The sequence below is a fragment of the Archocentrus centrarchus genome, unplaced genomic scaffold (assembly GCF_007364275.1).
Source record: "Archocentrus centrarchus isolate MPI-CPG fArcCen1 unplaced genomic scaffold, fArcCen1 scaffold_58_ctg1, whole genome shotgun sequence".
Lineage (NCBI taxonomy): Eukaryota > Metazoa > Chordata > Actinopteri > Cichliformes > Cichlidae > Archocentrus > Archocentrus centrarchus.
Window position 1 is genome coordinate 314,789 of NW_022060279.1, and position 21,702 is coordinate 336,490.

The window sequence follows — 21,702 nt, forward strand, 5'->3', positions numbered from 1 at the left end:
TGTGTGCTTCAGACACGTGTGCTGTCACAGCTCCCTAACAGCAGATACATTTATTCTCAGTGTGTGCCAATGTTACACCAAACTACAAACAGGACGAGGTTTATGTTACTATGGAAATACTGCTGCCAGGACCTCATGTACTGTGAAGTCTTGGGACAGTACATATTATCCTTAGTGCTGTTAATGTGGAGAGTATGTGAGGACCATCATGAATGACCCACTAAAGCACACATTGACTTTAACAGAGTGATGAATCCAGCAGTGATGCCAGAAAAGGCTTTACAGGGACAGATCTTTATAGATATATCAGAAAGTGTGAAGTTAATATGAACCATATGTCCACACCGGTCATGGGAAGCTGCTGAGACTATTACTACAGTGCTTAGTGATATTCAGCAAGGTGGAAAAGGACAATGGCTCACCCCAATTAGAGAATTCTTGGTGTTTCCGATGGTGGTAAGGGTGCTGAGGTTGAAGATGATGGTGAACTGGGCTTTTTCTGGTGGCAGGGTGAGGGAAGCAAAAGCAGGGTGTTGGATATTAGGGCAGAGGCCGCCTGGTACCAGGGCCATCCCACAAGGATCCAAAGTTTCCCTCAAGCTGGACAGACCACACACCATCTCACCCAAAACCATTTTATAAGCTGCCTCCAGTGTTGGAATGTTTTTCAGGCTCATCAGTGCCTGATACACGCCGTGGACAGCTGACATGACCTGTGCAGTGAGCATGAACACACATTACACTCACCAAATCTAAACAAAAGATTCACACAAAACATTTTTCATTTATGCTGGCCTAACTGAGCTATGAGCGCACACTGGCTTTTCCTACAACAGAATGGGCCTTTGGGAGCATCTGATCAACACCAAACACACGGAGTCACTGAGTGTTTGGAAGAAACGATGCATTTTCCTGTTACTATATGTTTAACTTGGTAGAAGTATCATCATTTTTCTCTGAACACAAACTCATTTTCTCCCCTCTGTATGCAGCCAAGTCCTGTAACAACAGCCCACATCCACAGGCCTGAGATATTACACACTGCCTGGCATTTACTTTAGTGTGCAGGTTCCCTGAGATGTTTTTACTACGCTGCTCAAAAAGAAAAAAATCAAAAGGAACACTTTTAAAAGGCATCAGATCTCAATGGGGAAAAGCTGGATATGTACACTCATATGGGTAATGTGTTAGGAATGAAAGGATGTCATCATTTGACAGAAATTAAAATGATTAACCTACAGAGGCCTGAATTCCAAAAGACCCCCAAAATCAAAGTGAAACAGGACCCATCGGACGACCACCTGCTAGTGCTAACAGCCACGCCTGCTTGCTAATCGTGGAAACAGGAAACAGTTCCAATTGAGAACCTGTGAAATTTTCAGCCTGGCGCATCAACAGGCAGCCAGCCGCTGACTAGAACCCTGTCCCATAAACAGACCGGCTCTTTACGTACAAGTGTGGGATTCCCCAGTTTCTCACTGTCTAGCTACTAGTGCCCCTCTGGTTAATTTCATTAACAGCAAAGCAGCTGAAAGTGATCAACAACCTCCCTGCTACTGAACCGATCACATCAATATCCCAGAGGTTTCATTGACTCGACGCTGAACTCTGATTCAAGCGTTCCTTCGTGTTTTTGAGCAGTGGGTGACAAAGTGGGTGACGTTCACGTGTCTTCCACCGTCACACTGGCCTGGAACCAGATTTGAATGGAAACATTGTGACAAAATACAGACTGTCATCATTTCATCATCATTTTGGAGTAAACTCTTCAACTATCACGTACAGCTGTAATGTTTAGCCACACAGTGGATGAGATATGCAAAATATAGTGTGAGCCTATTCTGTTGCACAGCTGTGAAGTTCCAAGTTTCTGGATAAAGCCACACCTCTTTCTCCTGATGAAAGCGCAGCTTCAGCAGCTGGGAGTCTGGTGCCAGTAATTTCTCCACAAAGGACACGGGCAGCTTGGTGTTGACCTGGTCTACGATCTGAAAGACAACGAGACCGTCAATCAAAGGTTGTAGAAAACTTGATTTTTCCCCACAGAAGATTCAAAAAGTGAAAGTTCTGCCTGCTAATTATGCAGACAGCCGCACCCCACAATCAGGTGGGGGGGGGGGGGGGGGGGGGGGCAGAAGAAATGAGAATAAGTGCAGAAAACTGATGTGCAAACCAAACGCACATGCAGCCGTACTGCAGATTAATTATGTGAAAAGCATTTAGACGTTTCACTTCAGTAAAAGTTCTAATTCTACTGACGAAGCTTAACAGACCACAGGCAGGATATTCAACTCTATCTGAAGTAAATGACACCTTTCAGAATCATATACATGATATTACTGTATTATAATTACTGATTTATTGGTGTGTATCTCTCCCTGATGTTGCAGCTGTTAATGACTTTAGCTTGAGCTATAACACTGTAATTCATTTGAAAAATATTAAGTAACCAACAGTTTAAAATAAATACAGTTGAGTACAAAGTGCAACAGTTAGACTCAAAATATAGTAGAGTAAAAGCAGAAAGCAGTACAACATGCACATACTTAAAGTACAAGTACTTTAAACCTGAGTAAAGCACCAGAGTAAATGTACTGAGTTCTATTTGTACTGGTCCCGTCTGTGCTCTCATCCACTGGTGTTCAGGACTCTCAGACTAACAGTGCGGTACTCCGCTGGCTTCGGTGTGATGATGGGACCAGGGGACCAATCAGATTTCAGATACTGACTGTTTGCTGTACAGCAGCTCAGTATTAGTACGCAGCACTTTGTTTCCAGCTGTTTCAGTGAGAGAAGATCCTGGAACGTTTGTTGAAAGTTGAGTTTTGTTCTTCTTTGCTGTCAGTTACAGTTCTTAGAAAGAAACTCAGGATCTGCAGTAACTGCTGATCAGGTCACGACTGGAGGGAGAGTATCCTCTGCTTTTAATAAGGCTGCGATTCTCAGCATAACAAGACAAACTACACAAAAAAGCCAACTTTGTCACTCAGGCTGTGAGCATGTGAGCTGGTTTTGTTCCTTTCTATGTTAAAAAAATCATGTGTGAGAAGCCATACGGTGATCCTACCAGAGTGAGAAGATTAAGCACTGCCAAGTTGTAGTCTGAGCCACAGGCCTGGCAGCAGTCCAGCTGGTCCAGACCATAGGCGAGGACGGCGTCCATCAGCTGCCCACAGGGTTCTACACTGGCCAGCAACACACCCACACACTCGTTCCCCGCGGTGAGCACGGCCTCAGAGAACTGAACCTGCTTTGCCACAGTCACACAGGCCAGAACCCGGTTAAGAACCTTGAGAAAAATCAGAACGAGGGGGGGGGTCAGATTAGGCATTAACACTGACAGGACTGTAACATGACAGAAGAAAGTAATTTGGAGAGCATACAAACATTTACTGGATTATTTCCTGTAACCAGAACATTTTATCTGCAAAAGCTTTTCCTCTCAAATGTTGTCAGACTTCATGTCCACTAAATCTGCCCGTAAAGGAATGACTTCAAACCAGCATGCTGTAAAAACTACCACAGCCTGCTGCTTCTTTGATGAGCTGGTCCTCAGGCTTTTTCAGAATAAAGAAATCTAAGATTTATAGACATGTGGACCTCCTCAGTACCAGAGATGACCCTACCCACTCCTGCTTTAAGTGGGATTACATATATTAAGACAAGCATACAGGGTAAATATACGGATTATGTAAGAGAAACTCTCCTTTATCTACCAAGGAGCATTTTCCCAACAATGAGGAATTTTCAAACTGCTACCCACGTTTGCCACTGAGTCCATATCTACGTTATTGTCTGTATGTTTAGTACTTGCTGTGGTTCTCAAAGGTGCAGCTCTTACGTCTGTGACATAGACTTCAGTGATAGGCGGTCCTCTGAAAGGGCTGAATCGCTCTCCGATGCTGCGGACCACCGTGCTGAAAACCCTCAGCAGAGCTGCCAACTTGGGCAACGACACTGAGGGAGGGGGGATATCTTCATCCACCACCTCCCCTGACACCACATGGCTCAGATCCTAAAGAGAGCAAAGAGTCAGCTAAGTCATGTTTCATTATTCACTATTTTACCAGTCTGGTTAGAGATCTTTGTTTCAGAAAGATCTCTGAGGGTTTCCAGTCTTGGCACAAACTGGACCCATAAGCACTGGTTCCAGTTTGTTGTATATTTAAATAAAGCCTACTGCATGTTAAATGGTGCAATGAAGTTTAGTGGCTTAAATTTGGCTGATCTAACCTGTGGTCTGCTTTAAAGCCTCTGCCATCTTTAGATTGTGGAAGTCCCACTCTGACCACATGCATGTGCACTTTTATGATGGACTTCAAACCTGCACTGAGACCAGAGATCACCTTCAGTATCGCTGGCGATGAAGCCCATAGACCACAGATCAGTGGAAGAGTCTACAACGGGCTGACCTGAGGGCAGCACATTAGGTCAGGGCAGGAGCGAGCCCGGGTGCATTCCCCAGAGTCTGTCGGGCTGTCATCACGTACTTCAGCGTGGCTCCTTCTGAATGACCTCCTGAGTATTCCTGAGGTTTGGGCCGTATCAAAGGTATTGTTGCTCACCAGATTTGAAAGCTTTGAAATTCACATTGAAGTGTTGCAGTTTAATCACAGTGAAGGCGGCCCAGCATGCATTATACACACAAGTGGTCAGGCTGAGTTCTAATATAGAAAACTGTAGCAGCACTGGAAGCAGACTACAGGTGCACAGGGAGACCGCCTGGGAGACGGGCCAAATTTAAACCACTAATTGGTGGCCTTTTTCATTGCAACCTCTAAATGAGTGTAACTGGCTTCAGCATTTGGCTGAGAAGCTCGGGCCTATCACCTCTGCATATGCCTCCATATCCTCCAAGAACTGTCCCAGTAAGGTGGTGGAGAAGGTCAGGTCTGCCACCCAGAACTGCTCCAGGCTCTGTAACCAGCCTAAGCACAGACAGAGAGAGCAGTGAAAGCACTGAAATGTATTTATGATTTTACACCTTCTCTACAAAGTTCATTTCAAATGCTCCACTCTCCATTCTTCACCTTCAAATGTGCATCTTTACTTCATTTATTCATTCATTTGTGTCAAAATCAGCTTTACACAGTGTTTTTTCTCAGAAACATTGAATAAAAGAACAAAATAGGAGGAAATTATAAAATTACATAAAAGTGAAAAACGGGCTGTGCAACATCAACGTAAGAAAAAGTGATTCCACTTCAAATTAATGGAATAAACATAAAAATCGTCAAGAATAAGGTGGAGTCAATGATGTCAAAAACAAACTACATTAAAATAGCCTCATGATATAAACGAGTCTTGTATGCGCTGAATTTCTCCTCATTTCACAGACGAGGAAGATGAGGAGGATGAGGAGCACCAACAGCAAAAACACGCTCACTTCTTTCTTTAAGCATGAGGTGGGAACAGATTACAGGCTCCTGACGACGACATGACGCTACGCGCCAGTTTGGATACAGCAGTTCGAGTATAAACTCTGAAGGGCTGAAAAATAACGTGGAAAATCTTAAAGTAATTTCTCAGCACTTCTTCAAGTAATGACAGCCAGAGTAGAGTCTTCAGGGAGCTCGTGCAGTGCTGTTTCAGTCATGACTCGGTCAGATCATCAGCATTGGTTAATGTGAGGTTCACAGAGTTTAACAAACTGACCTCTTCAGACAATGATACATTCAGCCCAGTGAAATGTGCTAAATGAACTCATCTCAAACATGAACTCTGTCTGGATACAATAACAACTGTCCAGTCATATTTATACAGCACAGTTAAAACAGCAGCAGTCCACTCAAAGTGCTTTGCAGGCAAAAGCATTCAACCTGCAGGTGTCCAGAAAGCCAGTTTCACAGGGTGAAAAACAGTGAAAGGTGCATCTTGTTGTGTTAAATAATTAACAGTGGAAAGTAAAAATCACATCAGCTCATTAAAAAGTATTCAGATTAAGCGTATTGATAATGCATTCACTTTATAAATCATGGCACACTGCTCTGCCCTGCATAAACACCTTCAAAAGTACTGGTACTTGGTACCCTGGATTTACTAGGCACCGGACTGATACCACATTTTGCAGCATCACACCCCTCTATCGATCTTGTGCTCAGAGTTTGTTCCTGTGCTGCCATGATTACTGCCTCTGTGCTGTCTGTCAGTCCAGCTTTGTCCAGCCATTGGTAGGATCCTTCTTTATCAGTCACTTGGTACATGCGGTGCAGGGACCTGTCCTTCCATGATGGTTCCTGTTCGTACTCCTCTTCTTTCAGCGGCTTCTACCTCCTCCTTTGGCCAGCTTATTGTCCCAGCAGAGTATCTAATGACCGGCAGGGCGTAGGTGTTGATTGGCCGGATCCTGTTCTTCCCATTCAGCTGAATCCTCAGGACTTGCCTTACTCCCTGCAGGTACCTGGTGGTTGCAGCTTTCCTAGTGGCCTCTTCATGGTTCCCCCTTTTGCCTGTGTGATTCCAAGGTATTTGTAGCTGCCTTCAAAGTTTGCTGTGGTCGGCTCTTAGATCCACAAGCCACTGAGCATTAGTGTTGTAACCTTCTCCCATATGCTCTTCCAGCATTGCTCTGTCTCTAGCCTTGGTGGGGGTGCTGTTCTCATATTGTTGCGAAGGTAACAGGAATTCAGTTTGAATTTAACCCCGCCCTTTGATTTCTGGTTTTAAAGGGCTGCAGCGCTCCTGACTTTGGGAACCACTGTTCTAAAGGAACAGTTTTATTTTGCTTTCTTTTTAAACTCACTTTAAGAAGCTTGTCGTGCAGTACAAATCAGATCAGGGTCGCCTTACACAAAGGCGCTTTAATCAAAATTAAACCATTAAGTTGACCTTGGTGGAAGTAAGTCAAATTTTAATGGACTGTTAACACGACACCCCCCCCCCGCAAGTTTTATCAGAATTGCCGATGTCAAACAGTTGCACTATTACTACCCGCTGACCTGAGACTTGTTGAGTGAGTGCCTGCTTCTGTGTGTGGTCAATGTGCCAGCCCACCAGAATGTCCACTGTGTCCTGTGGGAAAACAGAAAAGATTAGGGCAGCGGGCTGGCATTAGCCAATACGCTCTGACCATGTTGACCTGTTTGTCTCACCATGAAACAATACTGATCAAATACTCACCCTGAAGTTGGTGCTGAAGATGTGCGGGTAGCAGTGCGCCACCTGAAGAATACACCTCACACTTTGACAAAGCAGCTCTGGAGTGTCCACATTTTCAAGGATGGACTGCAGATTACTCATCACCAGCTGAAACACACAAACACTCAGTCCAGGTCTCAGCTGGTACACGTCTCTGTAGAGCTTTGCAATACTGTACTGTACACAATAATACCGCTGTCAACTTTTACATGACAAGAAAGCATCTCACACAGCAACTGGTTAAAAACCTCGACCCAAAATATGATAAACATCCTAGAAAATGTTTTTTGATTTCAAATTAATTATGTGACAATGTTGCACAGGGTCCGGAGGGTGAAAAGGTGAAAAACTTCAGTCCAAAAGAAGTTCATGTCAGTAACATGAACCCTCTCACATCATTATTATTAGTAGAAGCAGCAGGATAAATACAGGCTCACTGGCTCAGGATATTCATGGCCTGGACCTGTAACAGTGAGCTGCATGTGTAAAATGTACAGTGCTGAATGATGGTGAGAGAGCAAGCATTACAGCAATGTTGTACTAACAAAAAGCATCTGTGTTTGTACCTGCATAATGTGAGAAAAGGCCTTCCTCTCTCCAGCAGCCTCCAAAGCACGCTGTGCTGCCACCAGGTACAACAGCTTCACCTCATCACGACTGCACGAATTGAACTTGGCGAAGAGCCACTTGAAGATGCGCTCTGCCTCATAGCTGAGCACCGTGCACAGGATACCAAGGCAGGCTGCAGCATCCTGACGCAACTCCCACAGCAACTTGCTGCTAAAACCATCAACACCACAGAATGGAAACATCAGAGCACGGCGGCTATTACACGTGTTCTCAACAACAGGACTCGTGTCACGCCGCTCAGACCGAGGGACACAGACTCAGGACTGCACTACAGGAGCCGGCCTCCATCTGCAGCACATTAGGTTTCCATATCTGAGGCTATTCTGACAATTCACATAAAAAACAGATGGTAAATTAAAACACTGCAAACTGATCACAAGTCACTATTTTGGAAATTTTTGTATTTATACTTTTTTGTGTGCAGCACTTTGTGACTGCTGTCTGTGAAAAGTGCTTAATAAACTTTACTTACTGAAGTCATTTTAATGAACAAATGTTTCCGGCGCCTTATTTTCCCAAAACTCTCACATATGAAAAAGGTCGTATTGATACGCATCAGACAACCGGATAAAAGCTGAGCCACCTCTCCCCATTTCTACCAAACAGGCGCGCTGTGGATTTCCTATAGAGATGCCTGAGTGCTCGGGAAGCATAGCTGCTACAGCGCTAATAACTCATCCTATAAAAGGAATAAATCTAATCTCTGTGCACAGCCAGGCAACATCAAAACTCATCTTTCCATATTCAAGGTTCATACACCTTTTCCAGGGTTAAATTCACTTTAAGCACTTTCAAGGTCAATTTTCATGATTTTCCAGCACATTAGCACTGTGATACATATTTATACAAATACATATATACTCAGTTACTTCACATTTTAATCACATTAAAAAGATGGTATTAAGTCACTTGTCAGAAAACAAGTACTGATAGTTAATTCTGGAAACTTTATTCTCCACTGTGAGCAAACAGGTTTCTAACATTTCTGATGTTGCTGCCGCGGCGCAACTCGGTGTAACGCAGTAACCTGAACTATCCATCAAAGTGACCAATCACATTAGGCTCTGCAGGCTCCGCCCAAAGGTCAAAAGTCAGTTTCTTCATGGGTGAAGATTTTTTTTATTTTAATATATCTTTATTGAAAAACAAAAAACAGAGCAGTATAATGAATTACAGTATGATGCAGTAACATCTGCCAGGGGGAGACAGGTATTGAAACAATCCTTTTACAGTAACATATTACATAAATACATTAAAGAGAGCACATAAGGTGCAATTTTTAATGGGTTTAGTATTGGTGGAGTTTCTAATAATTTTAATATATTGTTTGACCTTATTTTTAAAAATGAGACAAGTGGTATTTGATTAGTGTAACAGCATTTATGAATATGCCATTTAGCTAAGTATATAATAAGATTAATAATACAGTATTGGTTTTTTTTAGTCATTGGTTAATCAGTGAAGCCAAACAATAAGTGTTCAAAGCAAAGGGAGACATCCACTTCAATAAAAGTAGCGATCAAAGTGCAAATATTTTTCCAGAATTGAGCAGAGGGCAAGACCAAAATAAATGGAACATATCTTCTGGGTTTCCTTTACAAAAAGAGGAAATAATATCTATATTGTTGTTAAAACGCTGTAGAAAGATTTTGGATGGGTAGAATCTATGAATAAGGTACCACATAAGGAGTTGACACAACATCTTTCTGAAATAATGAGCGTATACGAAGGTTGCTATGAGGAGTTGAGGAGAAACAGATTTGACCAATTTCAAGTTTGGTTGGATCGAAAGGCAGGAGTGTTGGATTCTGTCCTGCTGTATTCCCGTTCACGGCCGAAGAATTCAGCTCGGCGTGTAGCTTCCTGACGAGAGCGTGAACCTGCAGCAGCTCGTGGAATCACATCATTTGTGCAGATTATGTTTTTTGACTTAAATATAATTCCATACTCGTCTTATCCATAATTGGAATTTGCAGTTTTCCAGCCAACACTCATTAAAATGGCGACTCTCTGTCTTCGGGGGAGGGGCGGGGCCACAAACAGACTGACAGGTCACACGCAGACGTGCAGGCCAGGCGGAGAAATTTCATTTTAGACTTTACGACTTATTTTATTTCTCCGTCTCATAAGCAAACTATTCAATCAGATAGTTTTATTTTATTTATTTTTTTTAAAAAGATACAATTTCAAGCAGTTTCAAGCACTATATCCAAACAACATTAAAATCCAGGATTTCCAGGACCCGCACGAAACCCTGACACATTATGCACAACTACCTCTGAATAATTACAGAATTTTTATCAATACATTTAAAAAACAGTCAACCACGCCTCACCAGTAAAACTCGCTCACACGTCTAACTCCGTCCTGACCTTTGGCCCCATCTGTACCAACAATGAACACACAGCACACAGCATCCTCTTACCTCTCATTCAAGATGTCATTTAGAGTGCTAAGGATGGTGTCCAATTGTTTGACCAGGGTCTGTAGAGACAAGATATAAGTTATGAGGATTGTGGTGCATTTCAGTACAGAATCCATTTAATCACATTAAATCTCTTAATCCAGTCCAGGTAATCAGTAATCTGCACAGAGAGGTTCCTAAATGACTGAAGAACATCTGCTTAGCAGCCATGATAAGAGCTGAGTTAACACATCATACAAGATAGTCCAAAGACATGCCGTTAGTGGAGGTTAGGTTAATTGGTGATTCTAAATTGCCCATAGGTGTCCGTCTCTGTGTTAGCCCAGGCTGGCGACCTGTACAGGTGTACCCTGCCTCTCACCCTATAACAGCTGGGATAGGCTCCAGCCCCCCGCGGAGCCCTGAACAGGATAAGAGGAAGAGGATGGATGGATGGAAGGATGGATGGAAGGATGGCACTCAGATGCAGTTTGCTGGACACTGAGTTTGACTTCACTGGCTGGCACCCTTACACAGGTTCAAACCACCAAAATATCACACCTATTTAAACAGTGACCAGGCCTTCTTTCTCTTCTGAAGAAGGTTTGTAAAAAAAAAACAGGCAGATCACGTGACTGACCCCTCTGCTCTCGCCGTGGCTGATGAATTCCTTCAGCTGTTTGATTGTAGCCAGCCTCCGGTCACGGTCATCTTCCCTGGAGACTCGGCGCAGGAGGTTGGCCAGTCGAGACTCCTCTGAGTGAGCCATTCCTCTGTCTGCAACAACATCCCAACACTCACTGCACAGCTTTTCGCCAACATTACATGATATTACAGAAACACACAGAAGGTTGTGGGTAAGATCCCTGGCCGCTTCAGTATCCTCGGGCAAGATACTGAAGCCTGAGTGTCTCCTGAGTGTAAATGTGCAGAAAAAAGTGTTTGTTTGAATGGGTGAATTAGGTGTGTTGGAGCTATAAGAACCAATTTACCATCTCCTGCAGCTTCAAAGTGCTCACTGAGTATATTGGAAAAAATTAACTATGGCTACAGTTTGTAGATGTTGATGCGACTGCTTCACAAATACTCTTACAAGAAAGCATCTGCAACGTGTACTTGTAGAATTTCTTTAGCTGTTAATTAGCCTCATATTCCTGAGAACTCTGACCAATGAACCTAGTGGAACTGGAAGGAAGTTTAAATATGAGTAAATAAATAATACGTGTGCTTGCTGCTAAATGATATGCTGCTGCACTTCTTACCCTGCGATTTCCTCATGTCCTTTGAAGTTAAAGCACGGGTTCCATGCTTGAAAGGAATCAAATCCGTTGTCAAGTCATTGGGCCTCAGCTCTTGCCCCAGCGACTTCCAATCAAACGTAGTATCACAGACACCTTGACCAGCTTCATATCCACCTAAGAGACACGAAGCATGCTCGGTGAAACCCGGATATCTGCCAGGAAGCTGGGTGCACACAGGCCAACAGCCTGTGTGCACCCAGCTTTCAAATGCAGTGAATTTCTGTTGACGCGAACAGCCTTTAACCCTGTAACACCGAGCGATCGCCGCCGATGCACCCGTTACCTGTCCTCACCTGCCGTGAACAGCTGCATAAAACACACTTTGAATTATGGTAATGACGTGACCGTTGGTACTATCAGAAAAATCCAAACTGTTCCTGAAAGCTGAGAAATTGCGCTTCACAGCCAACATAGGGTTATTCGGTAATTATTGCCGGAAGTCGGTGAACGGTGGCAATTTTGAAGTACGTTCTGTGGCAGACGACAGGTTTGGTATTAAAGGGTTAAACACCTTCTTTAACCAGAAGTGAAACTCTTGAAACTAAGAATCTTTTTGCCACAGTGGCGTTAACTGAGCTGAAGATGATCTGATCTCCAAAAGGCATGCGGATCAAAGAGAAATCATTCTTTTCATCATTTTATACAAGATTAGTTCATCATTTATGTTTTGTATAATTTAAAAATAAACATAGAAAAAGAACATGATGCAAAGGCTCGGGCACCCCAAGAGATCTGAATCACTGCAACGACTCTGCCAAAGATGCTTTAGCAGTCTGCAGACCTGCCAGGGGCTGGAAATGAAAATCTGCCTCAATCATTACATTTGGCACATTTATGCTACGGTCCTGAGCGCGCATGTTAACCAACGGCCTTTAAAATCAAATAATCATCATTTAAACAACGCTGACACTCAAATAAATAACTGGAAGGCAACAATGTTTGATTAATCTTGTTTCCCCAAAGTGTTCAATAACACTAACAGAAGGAAGCTGCCCCCCACCACCTACAACTACCTGACATTCGGACTGCACCCATCTTCAACCATCAAAGCTTCGCAGGTCTGCTTAAGCACACACCACGAAGCTTCGTGACTTGCACAGTGGCAATACTCTTGTGTTGATAAAATCTGTCCAGACACAAACGTTGGGGTTCAAGTTGAGATTTTGACCTTACAAACTAGACAGAGGGGTAAAAATGCTCCTCTCCTTTTGTCTCCTTCTTTTCAGTCAGTTAGGCAGGAATCTCAGCTTGCCCACAGGCCTCACCCTCTTCCTGATGAGCATCTGCAGCAGCATAGACATTACTGGGCGCCGCTGGCTGTTCAGGGCAGCTGGAGGCCAACACGTCGTACAGTGGTCCTGAACCAAACTCTCTAGACTTCACTTCGTCCTGGCTGGATGACACACCGTCAACTCTGTGGGTACAACACACACACACAAAAGACAAAGTCCCATTTGACTCTGGACTCTCACAACTCACTATTTCAGTTATGAATGTGATAGTTGAACTAAATGGTCTGACACAATCTGTAGAGCATTTTCACTTGAAACAGAATTACAATAATATTACATGTTAGAGTGGTATGATCAAAGGTGTCCTGCAGAGATTCCAGCATGTGGCGTTGGGCAGCAGTTATTTCTGTCATTGCTGCTAAAAGCGACACGCCTTCAACTGCAGCACGACTTACAGGTATAAGACATCACCTGTAACCAGGTGCACGGCATCTGTACTGACAGTGTGCGGCTGTTCACTATGCCCAATCACAGCTTGGCATTTTGTATAGTGGGAAACAAAACTCAGTGATTTGGTATAAAGTACTTAACCTGGATGCACCTCTGCCCAGGACTGCAGTGAGAAATCACAACTGCATAACAAAGCAGAGCTGACAAAATTCACACCTTATCAGGCAACTTGATTTCAGGGAAGCAGCCTGTTTCATTTTTAGTAGAGCACTGATGGCTCGCTGTACTACAAAACATGACAGTGTTAATAAGAAAGAACAAAAATAAGCAACAAACTTTCTGTTGTATCCTCTCAAAAACCAGTTAGTGTTGCATTTCCATAACTGGTGTAAATGAACCTTTAAAGCCTGCAGCAAAGTTTCAACTTTAAAAATTCTACAAAACACCATTTTTAATCTTTAATATTTAAATCTCATTTAACCAGAAAAGGTGAGTGAGAATGGCACAAAGCAAAGCAAGCAAAACGAACAAAAACCCACTTTTTAGCTGGCAATCATGTGGTGATGCAGTGTGTTTTCAGGGTTATGCCACATATTAATAACAGAAGGAACTGATGAACAAACCTTCACCGTCATAGTATTTAAATCATTTCCACAGACAGACGAAACCCACACTGAGCTTTGCCACCTGCAGTCTTTGTGACCGCACTAAAACGCGCCTCCCAGCCTCACACATGCCAACGCAGAACTGAAAGTATCCTGTGTCCAAACAGGACTTCAGCACTGAAAGCGACACAAAATGGATTTCTGCTCCATCAGCGGCGTCTCGCCACAAACTGCCCTTAGCCCCATCTCTAACCTCAGGGCCCGGGCCTCAGGGTGCTGTAACCGCTTTCAGTCATTACCCACTCCGTATTTCACTTATTTAAGACGCCAACCCAGCGCGATCAGCCACCTTTCAACACAGATCCTGTACAAATGTAACCGGAAGTTATGTGAGAAGTTGATAACAGTGCTCAGGGTGGCGTCTCCCTGCCAGCTAACCACATTAGCCTGCGCGGCCACACCAACACTCTGTAACGATCCAGCTCGTGTTTAATAAAAATAAATAAATAAATCTCTCATCAGTGGAGCACGTGAATCGTCACCACTTTCGTCCTGATGTGTGTTAGTACCAAAGGACTTGCTGTGGATTAGCCATTAGCGTTAAGCGAGTTAGCGGCGTGCAGAAGCGTTGAGGCTCTGCGGAGGACGTCTGCGCCCCGGGCTCGGCAGCAGCCGGCCCTGCCGTCGGTGTGGCTGAGAGTGCACTGCGTGAACAACAATGTCGACATTATAGTTTATCAGATAGTACAGCTACACATTGTTAGCATTAACTGCACAAACACAGAGGAGCGTCTGCTTCCATGTGGCCGCAGATGAACAGCTGCGGGCCGCAGAGGCGCGGAGCACCAACCTGGACTGCCAGTCGTTCCAGTGTGGCCGCAGTTTGTGGGCGCCGCTGAGCCGAGACCCTGTGGCTTTACGGCTCATTACCTTTTAGAGCGCTGCATGACCTGCTGTCAGCGGTAACGAGACTCTCCGCAGCGCTACTTTTCTCTATTTTGCTTTATCAAAGCTCACAGATTGGTTAGCAGCTCCCTGTTACAGCTAGCTTACGGCAGCCCTTCTTCTTCTCTGTGTTTTTGCCGGTTGTCAAATAAAAAAAATGTGCATTACCGCCACCTATGGAGTGGCCGGATTCAAAGACATTAAAAGAAATCCTTTAAAATCTCTCTCTCTCTCTCTCTGGGGGGGGGGCTATCTGAAACTATCTCACAGCTCTTTTTTCTTCGCACGTTTGCCACATCATAAAGAGTGCAAGCTAATGATAGAAATGCTTCTACCTGCATCAGGTGTGTCCTTGAATCCTCCACATCACTGTGGAGCTGTGAGCACTCAGCTGAGACACCGATTTCTGTGTTTGACAAAACTGAGCAAAACCGCTAATGACAAAACCCAGTGATTGCACTGACAGGGAGCATCTTTAAATGTACTTTAGGAATAAGAAAATCCAATGATGGTGCTGTATTTCCTATATATGCCCCACAGATATTTATGGTCTAACTGAAAAAACAAATGAATGATCCATCACTTATCAGATCCCAGGGGAATCACTCTAAGCAGATGATTAAGCTTCTCTCTCTCTAACACAGGCCCAAAAATTTTGCCTTAATTCTCAGCTCTTTGTTAACTACAACACACCAGTGCAGAGTCTGCATCACTGCTGAAGCTGATGGATACTGGAGAGCCAAGCAGAATGATGCTGATGTGAGAAGAAAGGCTCAGTAGATGATGGATTGATTGAGAGTTTCTTGGATAGTGAGACCTGTTCCCTTGTTATTCCATGATGAACTAAGCTGATATAAGATTTGGAATTGCTTGTGGAACTTGCATTTGGTAGCTGTTCACCAGAGCTGTCAACATGAGGTCCAAAAAGATTTAAATGCAAGTGAAAGAAGGCATTATGAGGAGTAATAAACTGAGCAGCTTAACTACACTGAAATGCCTGAAAAACCACAGAAGATAGTAAAAGTTATTTCCATGGTTAAAAAAAAACGTTTCCAAACATCTAGTCAGGTCCACAACACTCGAGGATGTATCACTGTCAAAGCCCACAGTCAAGAAACCCCTACACCAACAGCAATATAGGTGCAAACCTCTGGTTCCTCTCAAGGCCAGATTACACTTTGCTCCCTGTGTCTGTATGGGTTCTCTCCAGCTGCTCCGGCCTCCTCCCACAGTCCAAAGACATGCAGTTAATGGGGTTAGGTTAACTGGTGATTCTAAATTGGCTGTAGATGTGAATGGTTGTCTGTCTCTCTGTGTTAGCCCTGCAGCAGGCTGGCAACCTCTACAGGTGTAGCCTGCCTCTCGCCCTGTGGCAGCTGGGATAGGCTCCACCCTCCAATGTTTTACTGATATTGACCATCTTTATTTCCTGGCTTCCAAATAGGGTAAAGTAGCTCTTCACCAATCTTAATGACTTATTGACTGGGGAGGCTGCATCAGGGAGAGAGACGCACTGGGGCTGGGTCAGAGGTCAGAGTGGAGCTGGACTCTATCATGGACAATGACAGTCACCCCTTACACCCGCTATAATTAAACAGAAGAGTGTGCTCAGTGGAAGGCTGCTCTCACAGAGCTGCTCAACAGACAGATTTAGGAGATCATTTGTTCCAAGAGCATCAGACTCTTTAATGCTTCACTAACTACATATGTTGATATTTGGCACTCTGTAAATCAGACATTTTATGACTTTACTGCTGTATATTACTGCACTGCATTGTTGCACATCTTGCACCACCAGTTAGTATAGTTTGTATAATTTATACCTCCATTGTCTGGCATCTATTTATTGTCCATATTAAGCTGCCGGATGACCCACTTTCCTTTTTGGTCAATAAAGTATCTATCTATAGTGATTAAAGTGCCCATGCAGTAGTCTTTAAACTACTGTACTGCACTTTTCCTCTCATGCCACTGCTTTTCTTGCTGTCTGTATCATGTATTTAACCTCTTCATATTTTCCCCACAGTATATGTTTATCTTCTTTTGTTAAATCAGTGACTCTGCTGCCAGTACACTTATCCATCACTGTGACTGGTCAGATGCTGCTAGCACCACCCCTTTATATAAATGCAAAAGGGAAACCCTGGGTTAGCTTAACCAGTTGATAGCCTCACTAACCTATGGAACAGAATAGAATTTAAAATCCTTCTCCTCACCTACAAGGTCTTGAATAATCAGGCACCATCTTATCTCAAAGACCTCATAGTACCATATCACCCCAACAGAGCACTTCGCTCTCAGACTGCTGGCTTACTTGTGGTTCCTAGGATACTTAAGAGTAGAATGGGAGGCAGAGCCTTCAGCTTTCAGGCCCCTCTTCTGTGGAACCAGCTCCCAGCTTGGATTCAGGAGACAGACACCCTCTCTATTTTTAAGATTAGGCTTAAAACTTTCCTTTATGATCAAGCTTATAGTTAGGGCTGGATCAGGTGACCCTGAACCATCCCTTAGTTATGCTGCTATAGGCCTAGGCTGCTGGGGGGTTCACATGATGCACTGTTTCCTCTTTTCTCGCCTGTTTTTACCCTCTATGTGCTTTTACCCCACTCTGCATTTAATCATTCAGAAAACCATGATTTCAAATTATTGTTGATAAGGGTGGTACTACAAGGTATTGTCATGGTGTGTTTAATGTTTGACGCACAGCTTCTGTATTTTGGTATGGTTTCTGTTCCAGAAATAATGGCACAGTACTAGTACCTGCTGAGGACCAGATGACTCTTTCAGATTTGGTGCTACTATGTAAAACCTTGTCTTGTAAGAGGCCAGTGTTCTAACTAGCGGTTGATGGCAGGCACTGCACCGTGCTGAGACGTCCTTGCGCAGGGCTGAGGATGTCAGGGCTTCACTTTGGGAGCTCTGCTGTCACTGCATTTAGCAAACCAGAGCGCACCCCCGTGGGCTCCGTCCCCCCGGCTAGGTTGCTGCTGTTATTGCCACTTGCATTTGCACTCTACCACAGAGCACAGGCGGTTTCAATGTGCACATTTGATCTCGCTAAGGTCGTGCCTGCACTTGATTTTGCGGGCTACAGAAATCCAAATGACAGCCGGCTTCTAATATCTGTCTAAGAAGGCCTGATTTAGAGTTCTGCGTCGGTCCTACATACATAACTGAAAATCCTCTCTGAACCTAACCTGACACGCACCTTGAGAAATGTAACAACATGTCCACAAAAACTGTGATTACCGCCTAGCCTTCAGAGGGGCTTTCCAGTTAGGCCCCGTCACTCAGTTAACAAGGGGTTAGCATTAGCCATTTGTGGCTAGAACCCTGAGAGGACGTGCTTTCTTTTTATTTTCTTTATAGAAACAGATCAGAGACACAGGGGGCTTACTACTGCTTAAAAACTGTGTTTGGCAGCCATAATAATGTCAAGAAAGCAGCTTCAGCTGGACTGCTGTAGCATTAATAATATAGCAAAGTCTAACAGGTCGTGCAACAAGAATATTTAAATATATACTTTCCACTCAGGAAAAGTGTGCACACTGACACAGTTTGTTAGACCCACTGTGTGTAAATAATGATCACTGTAAATGTACAGGCATATGATAGCTAAACTATATGGAGAACAGTACTGGGCCATGTACACAATACAAGTACATGAGCTGCTCAGCCATGGAAACCCATCTGCAGGTATCAGCACAGTTTTGGTGCTTTTGTTGATGCCAGGGGAGATTTGAACCTCTGCAGTCACTGAGTCAGCACAGCATTGGCAACTTTATTGCACTATGCGCCTCAGCAACTGACGCCTCACTTTGTAACTTCATATGGTCTGCCAAACAGCCATTTGAATCTTTTTCACACATATTTGTAAAGGGATACTGCGTGACTAGGTGCTTGATTTTATTCAGCTGTGGGACTGAAAACACCTCAATTCAAAGATGAAATCATGTAGCCCAATAAAATAGATTTACAAATTCTTAAGCCAAATTCACAGTTAGACATAAACAGCCAATTTATGGCACCCACAAACAAAAATAAATAAATAAAAACAACATAAATAAAGATAAAACAATGGAAAGCAACACGTTTGTGGTTAAAACTAGAGATGGGCAAAAGTTACAATCCTAATGTGAGTGACCTAAAATGACATATTTTGATAGCTGTAGTTATTTTGATGAAAAAAATGGTCATAAATGACTTCTTTCTTTGTTTTGGTCTTTGCCATCAGCGAGCACTGCATCATACGACAAACAAAGAGTTTTCATTCTTTGTGCGCCTGTGTGCTCTCAGAGGATGAACACATTCAGCTGAGGAATATCTGGATATGCACTCTTTGTGAGTTCAGTCAGTTTTTGGATCATTACCAAAGGAACAAAGCTGAATCGCTTTGACTTAACTGTGTTGCAGTGCTTACAGCAGATTCAAACATCATTCAAAAATAGTTTGCCTGAGTCTGAGGAGCCTGTCAGACATAATGAAAACATTACAAAAATCACTGCAGACTTTTCTTTTTCTTTTCTGCAACGCAGACCAGCTTTGAATCCACTAAAAATCGACATGACGCTCACCTCTGTAGAAAGGTTAAAGGTTACTGTCCACACAAGTGCTCTTGGTTATCATTTTGTAGTATAATCAGCTAACTGTTAACATGCATGTTCTTTGTTAGCATCATATTAGAGAAGGCGTTCATTGCATTCCTTATTTTTTCTACGCATTTATTATGTCCAGTGCTGCAGTGGATTTGATCTGAAAATCAGCGGAGATAAAGTGAGAGATATGAAGACTAAAGGAGTTTATATGTTTTGATGAAATCTGCACTCATTCCTACGCAACTGTCACTGCTGTCAGAAAAGTGCAAATGTTGGTGTTTGATCTTGGATTTTCATCTTCCTCATGGCTCCATGACTGCTCTCAGCATTCACCAAAGTAGGTAAAGTGAGACAAAGTAACTGCAAACTGAGACAATCATTGACAGGTTTCTAAAAGAACAGTTTGTTCCACCGTGGTTGATGAGAACAAAAACATGATGAAGGTTGTACAACCCATATGCTGCATGTTTGTTTGCTTCTAAGAGAGTTTGTCTGTGAAGCTAACACTGTGAATGAAGCACACGTTGTTCATGATGTTTAACACACACACAGGGACCGAAGCTAAAACCTAAAATGCAGCAAAGTATTGAGTCAGAGGTTAGGATTTATTTGGACCTTGGGCAATCTCACCTTCAACTTCTCCTTCCTCCAATGTCTTTCTGCACGGTCATATAATCACATATACAATATACTGCCAAAAGTATTCACTCACCCATCCAAATCATTGAATTCAGGTGTTCCAATCACGTCCATGGCCATAAGTGGATAAAATCAAGCACCTATGCATGCAAACATTTGAGAAAGAACAGGTTGCTCCTCGGAGCTCAGTGAATTCTAGCGTGGTACCACCTGTGCAACAAGTCCAATCATGAAATTTCCTGTTAGGGGTATTATAACAAAATGGAAGTGATTGGAAATGACACCAAGCCAGCCACAAAGTGGTAGGCCACGTAAAATGACAGAGTGGGGTCAGCGGATGCTGAGGCACATAGTGTGCAGGGGTCACCAACTTTCTGCAGAGTCAATCACTACAGACTTGTGTGGCCTTCAGATTAGCTTAAGAACTGTGTGTAGAGCTTCATGGCTTTGCATGGCTGAGCAGCTGCATCCAAGCCGTACATTACACAATGCAAAGTTCTGTATATGGTGATGGAGAGATGTTCTCTGGAGTGACAAATCTCTGCCAATCAGATGGATAAGTCTGGGTTTGGCAGTTGCCAGGAGAACAGTACCTGCATTGTGCCAAGTGTAATGTTTGGTGGTGGGGGGGGGGGGGTATACTGTAGTGTGGGGGTGTTTTTCAGGAGTTGGGCTCGGCCCCTTAGTTCCAGTCAAAGGAACTCTGAATGCTTCAACATACCAAGGCATTTGGGACCATTTCCTGCTCCTAACTCTGTGGGGACAGTTTGGGGACGGCCCCAACATGACTGCACACCAGAGCACAAAGCAGCTCCATAAAGACATGGATGAGCCAGTTTGGTGTGGAAGAACTTGACTGGCCTGCACAGAGTCCTGACCTCAGCCTGATAGAAGACTTAGTAAATGGTAATGGACTAGTTCTTATATAGTGCTTTTCTACTCAGTATGAGCACTCAAAGAGCTTACACAACACATTTACCACACACACATGATTAATTAAGCACTTTAATTACCTAACACTCAGACACATTCATTCATACTCCAACAGTTGCATCGGAGAGCAACTTGGGGTTAAGCACGTAGCCTGGAGTAGCCAGGAATCAAACTGCTGACCTTCCGATCAGTAGGTGACCTGCTCTACCTACTGAGCTACAGCCACCCCGATCACTTTACTTTTCCATAAGTTGATCAGTTAAACTGAAATTAAAAAGGTTTGTACAAAGTTGTGTATTGTTGTAGCATTTACTCTGTCTCTTTGGTACTGCTGACATTACATATGTTTCTGTTTTAACATTATTATTTCATGTCAGTCACATCACAACCAGTGCTGAGATCTTTCTGACACTGATCACTTCAGTTAAAATGGGTTCAAATCTACAGTAACAACAGAAGGTTCAACACTCTGTTTTTACTCATGAAGTAAAGGCAGGGTGTAAATGATGTGTAGAAAGTCATCTAAAAACTGATCTACACACAGTCATTATCCTTTTCTGGGATTCTGGGGACATTTTGTTCAAACATTTTAAGCAGCACCATAAAATCTTGGCATAGTTGTTCGTATATCTCAACTTATACCAGCTGCTACTGGCAGAATGTAACCTTTAACCTTCAAAATAAAGAGTAACCCCAGCTCTGCCAATATTTTATAGTGTCCAGGCACAGTGCCTTAATAAAGTGGAAATGAAAAAACAAATATAGTTCATGGAGCTGAGAGGCACATAATATATTTAAAAATCAACTTTAATGTTAAGTCAGTATTGTCTC

General features: G+C 43.3%; 1 protein-coding gene across 1 annotated transcript in view; it reads right to left on the bottom strand.

Annotated features, from left to right (window-relative positions):
* Positions 1–14,686, bottom strand: part of smg1 (SMG1 nonsense mediated mRNA decay associated PI3K related kinase) — a 74,022-nt gene extending 59,336 nt beyond the window's left edge. The window contains exons 1-13 of the mRNA XM_030725509.1: positions 14,610–14,686; positions 12,738–12,886; positions 11,434–11,586; positions 10,812–10,948; positions 10,193–10,251; positions 7,704–7,917; positions 7,120–7,245; positions 6,939–7,011; positions 4,831–4,928; positions 3,842–4,015; positions 3,068–3,289; positions 1,887–1,988; positions 423–713 (exon numbers count right to left, since the gene is read on the bottom strand). Coding sequence (XP_030581369.1) covers positions 423–713; positions 1,887–1,988; positions 3,068–3,289; positions 3,842–4,015; positions 4,831–4,928; positions 6,939–7,011; positions 7,120–7,245; positions 7,704–7,917; positions 10,193–10,251; positions 10,812–10,948; positions 11,434–11,586; positions 12,738–12,886; positions 14,610–14,686 — 1,875 coding nt within the window. The remainder of the gene's footprint in view (positions 1–422; positions 714–1,886; positions 1,989–3,067; positions 3,290–3,841; positions 4,016–4,830; positions 4,929–6,938; positions 7,012–7,119; positions 7,246–7,703; positions 7,918–10,192; positions 10,252–10,811; positions 10,949–11,433; positions 11,587–12,737; positions 12,887–14,609) is intronic.
* Positions 14,687–21,702: the final 7,016 nt, after the last annotated feature.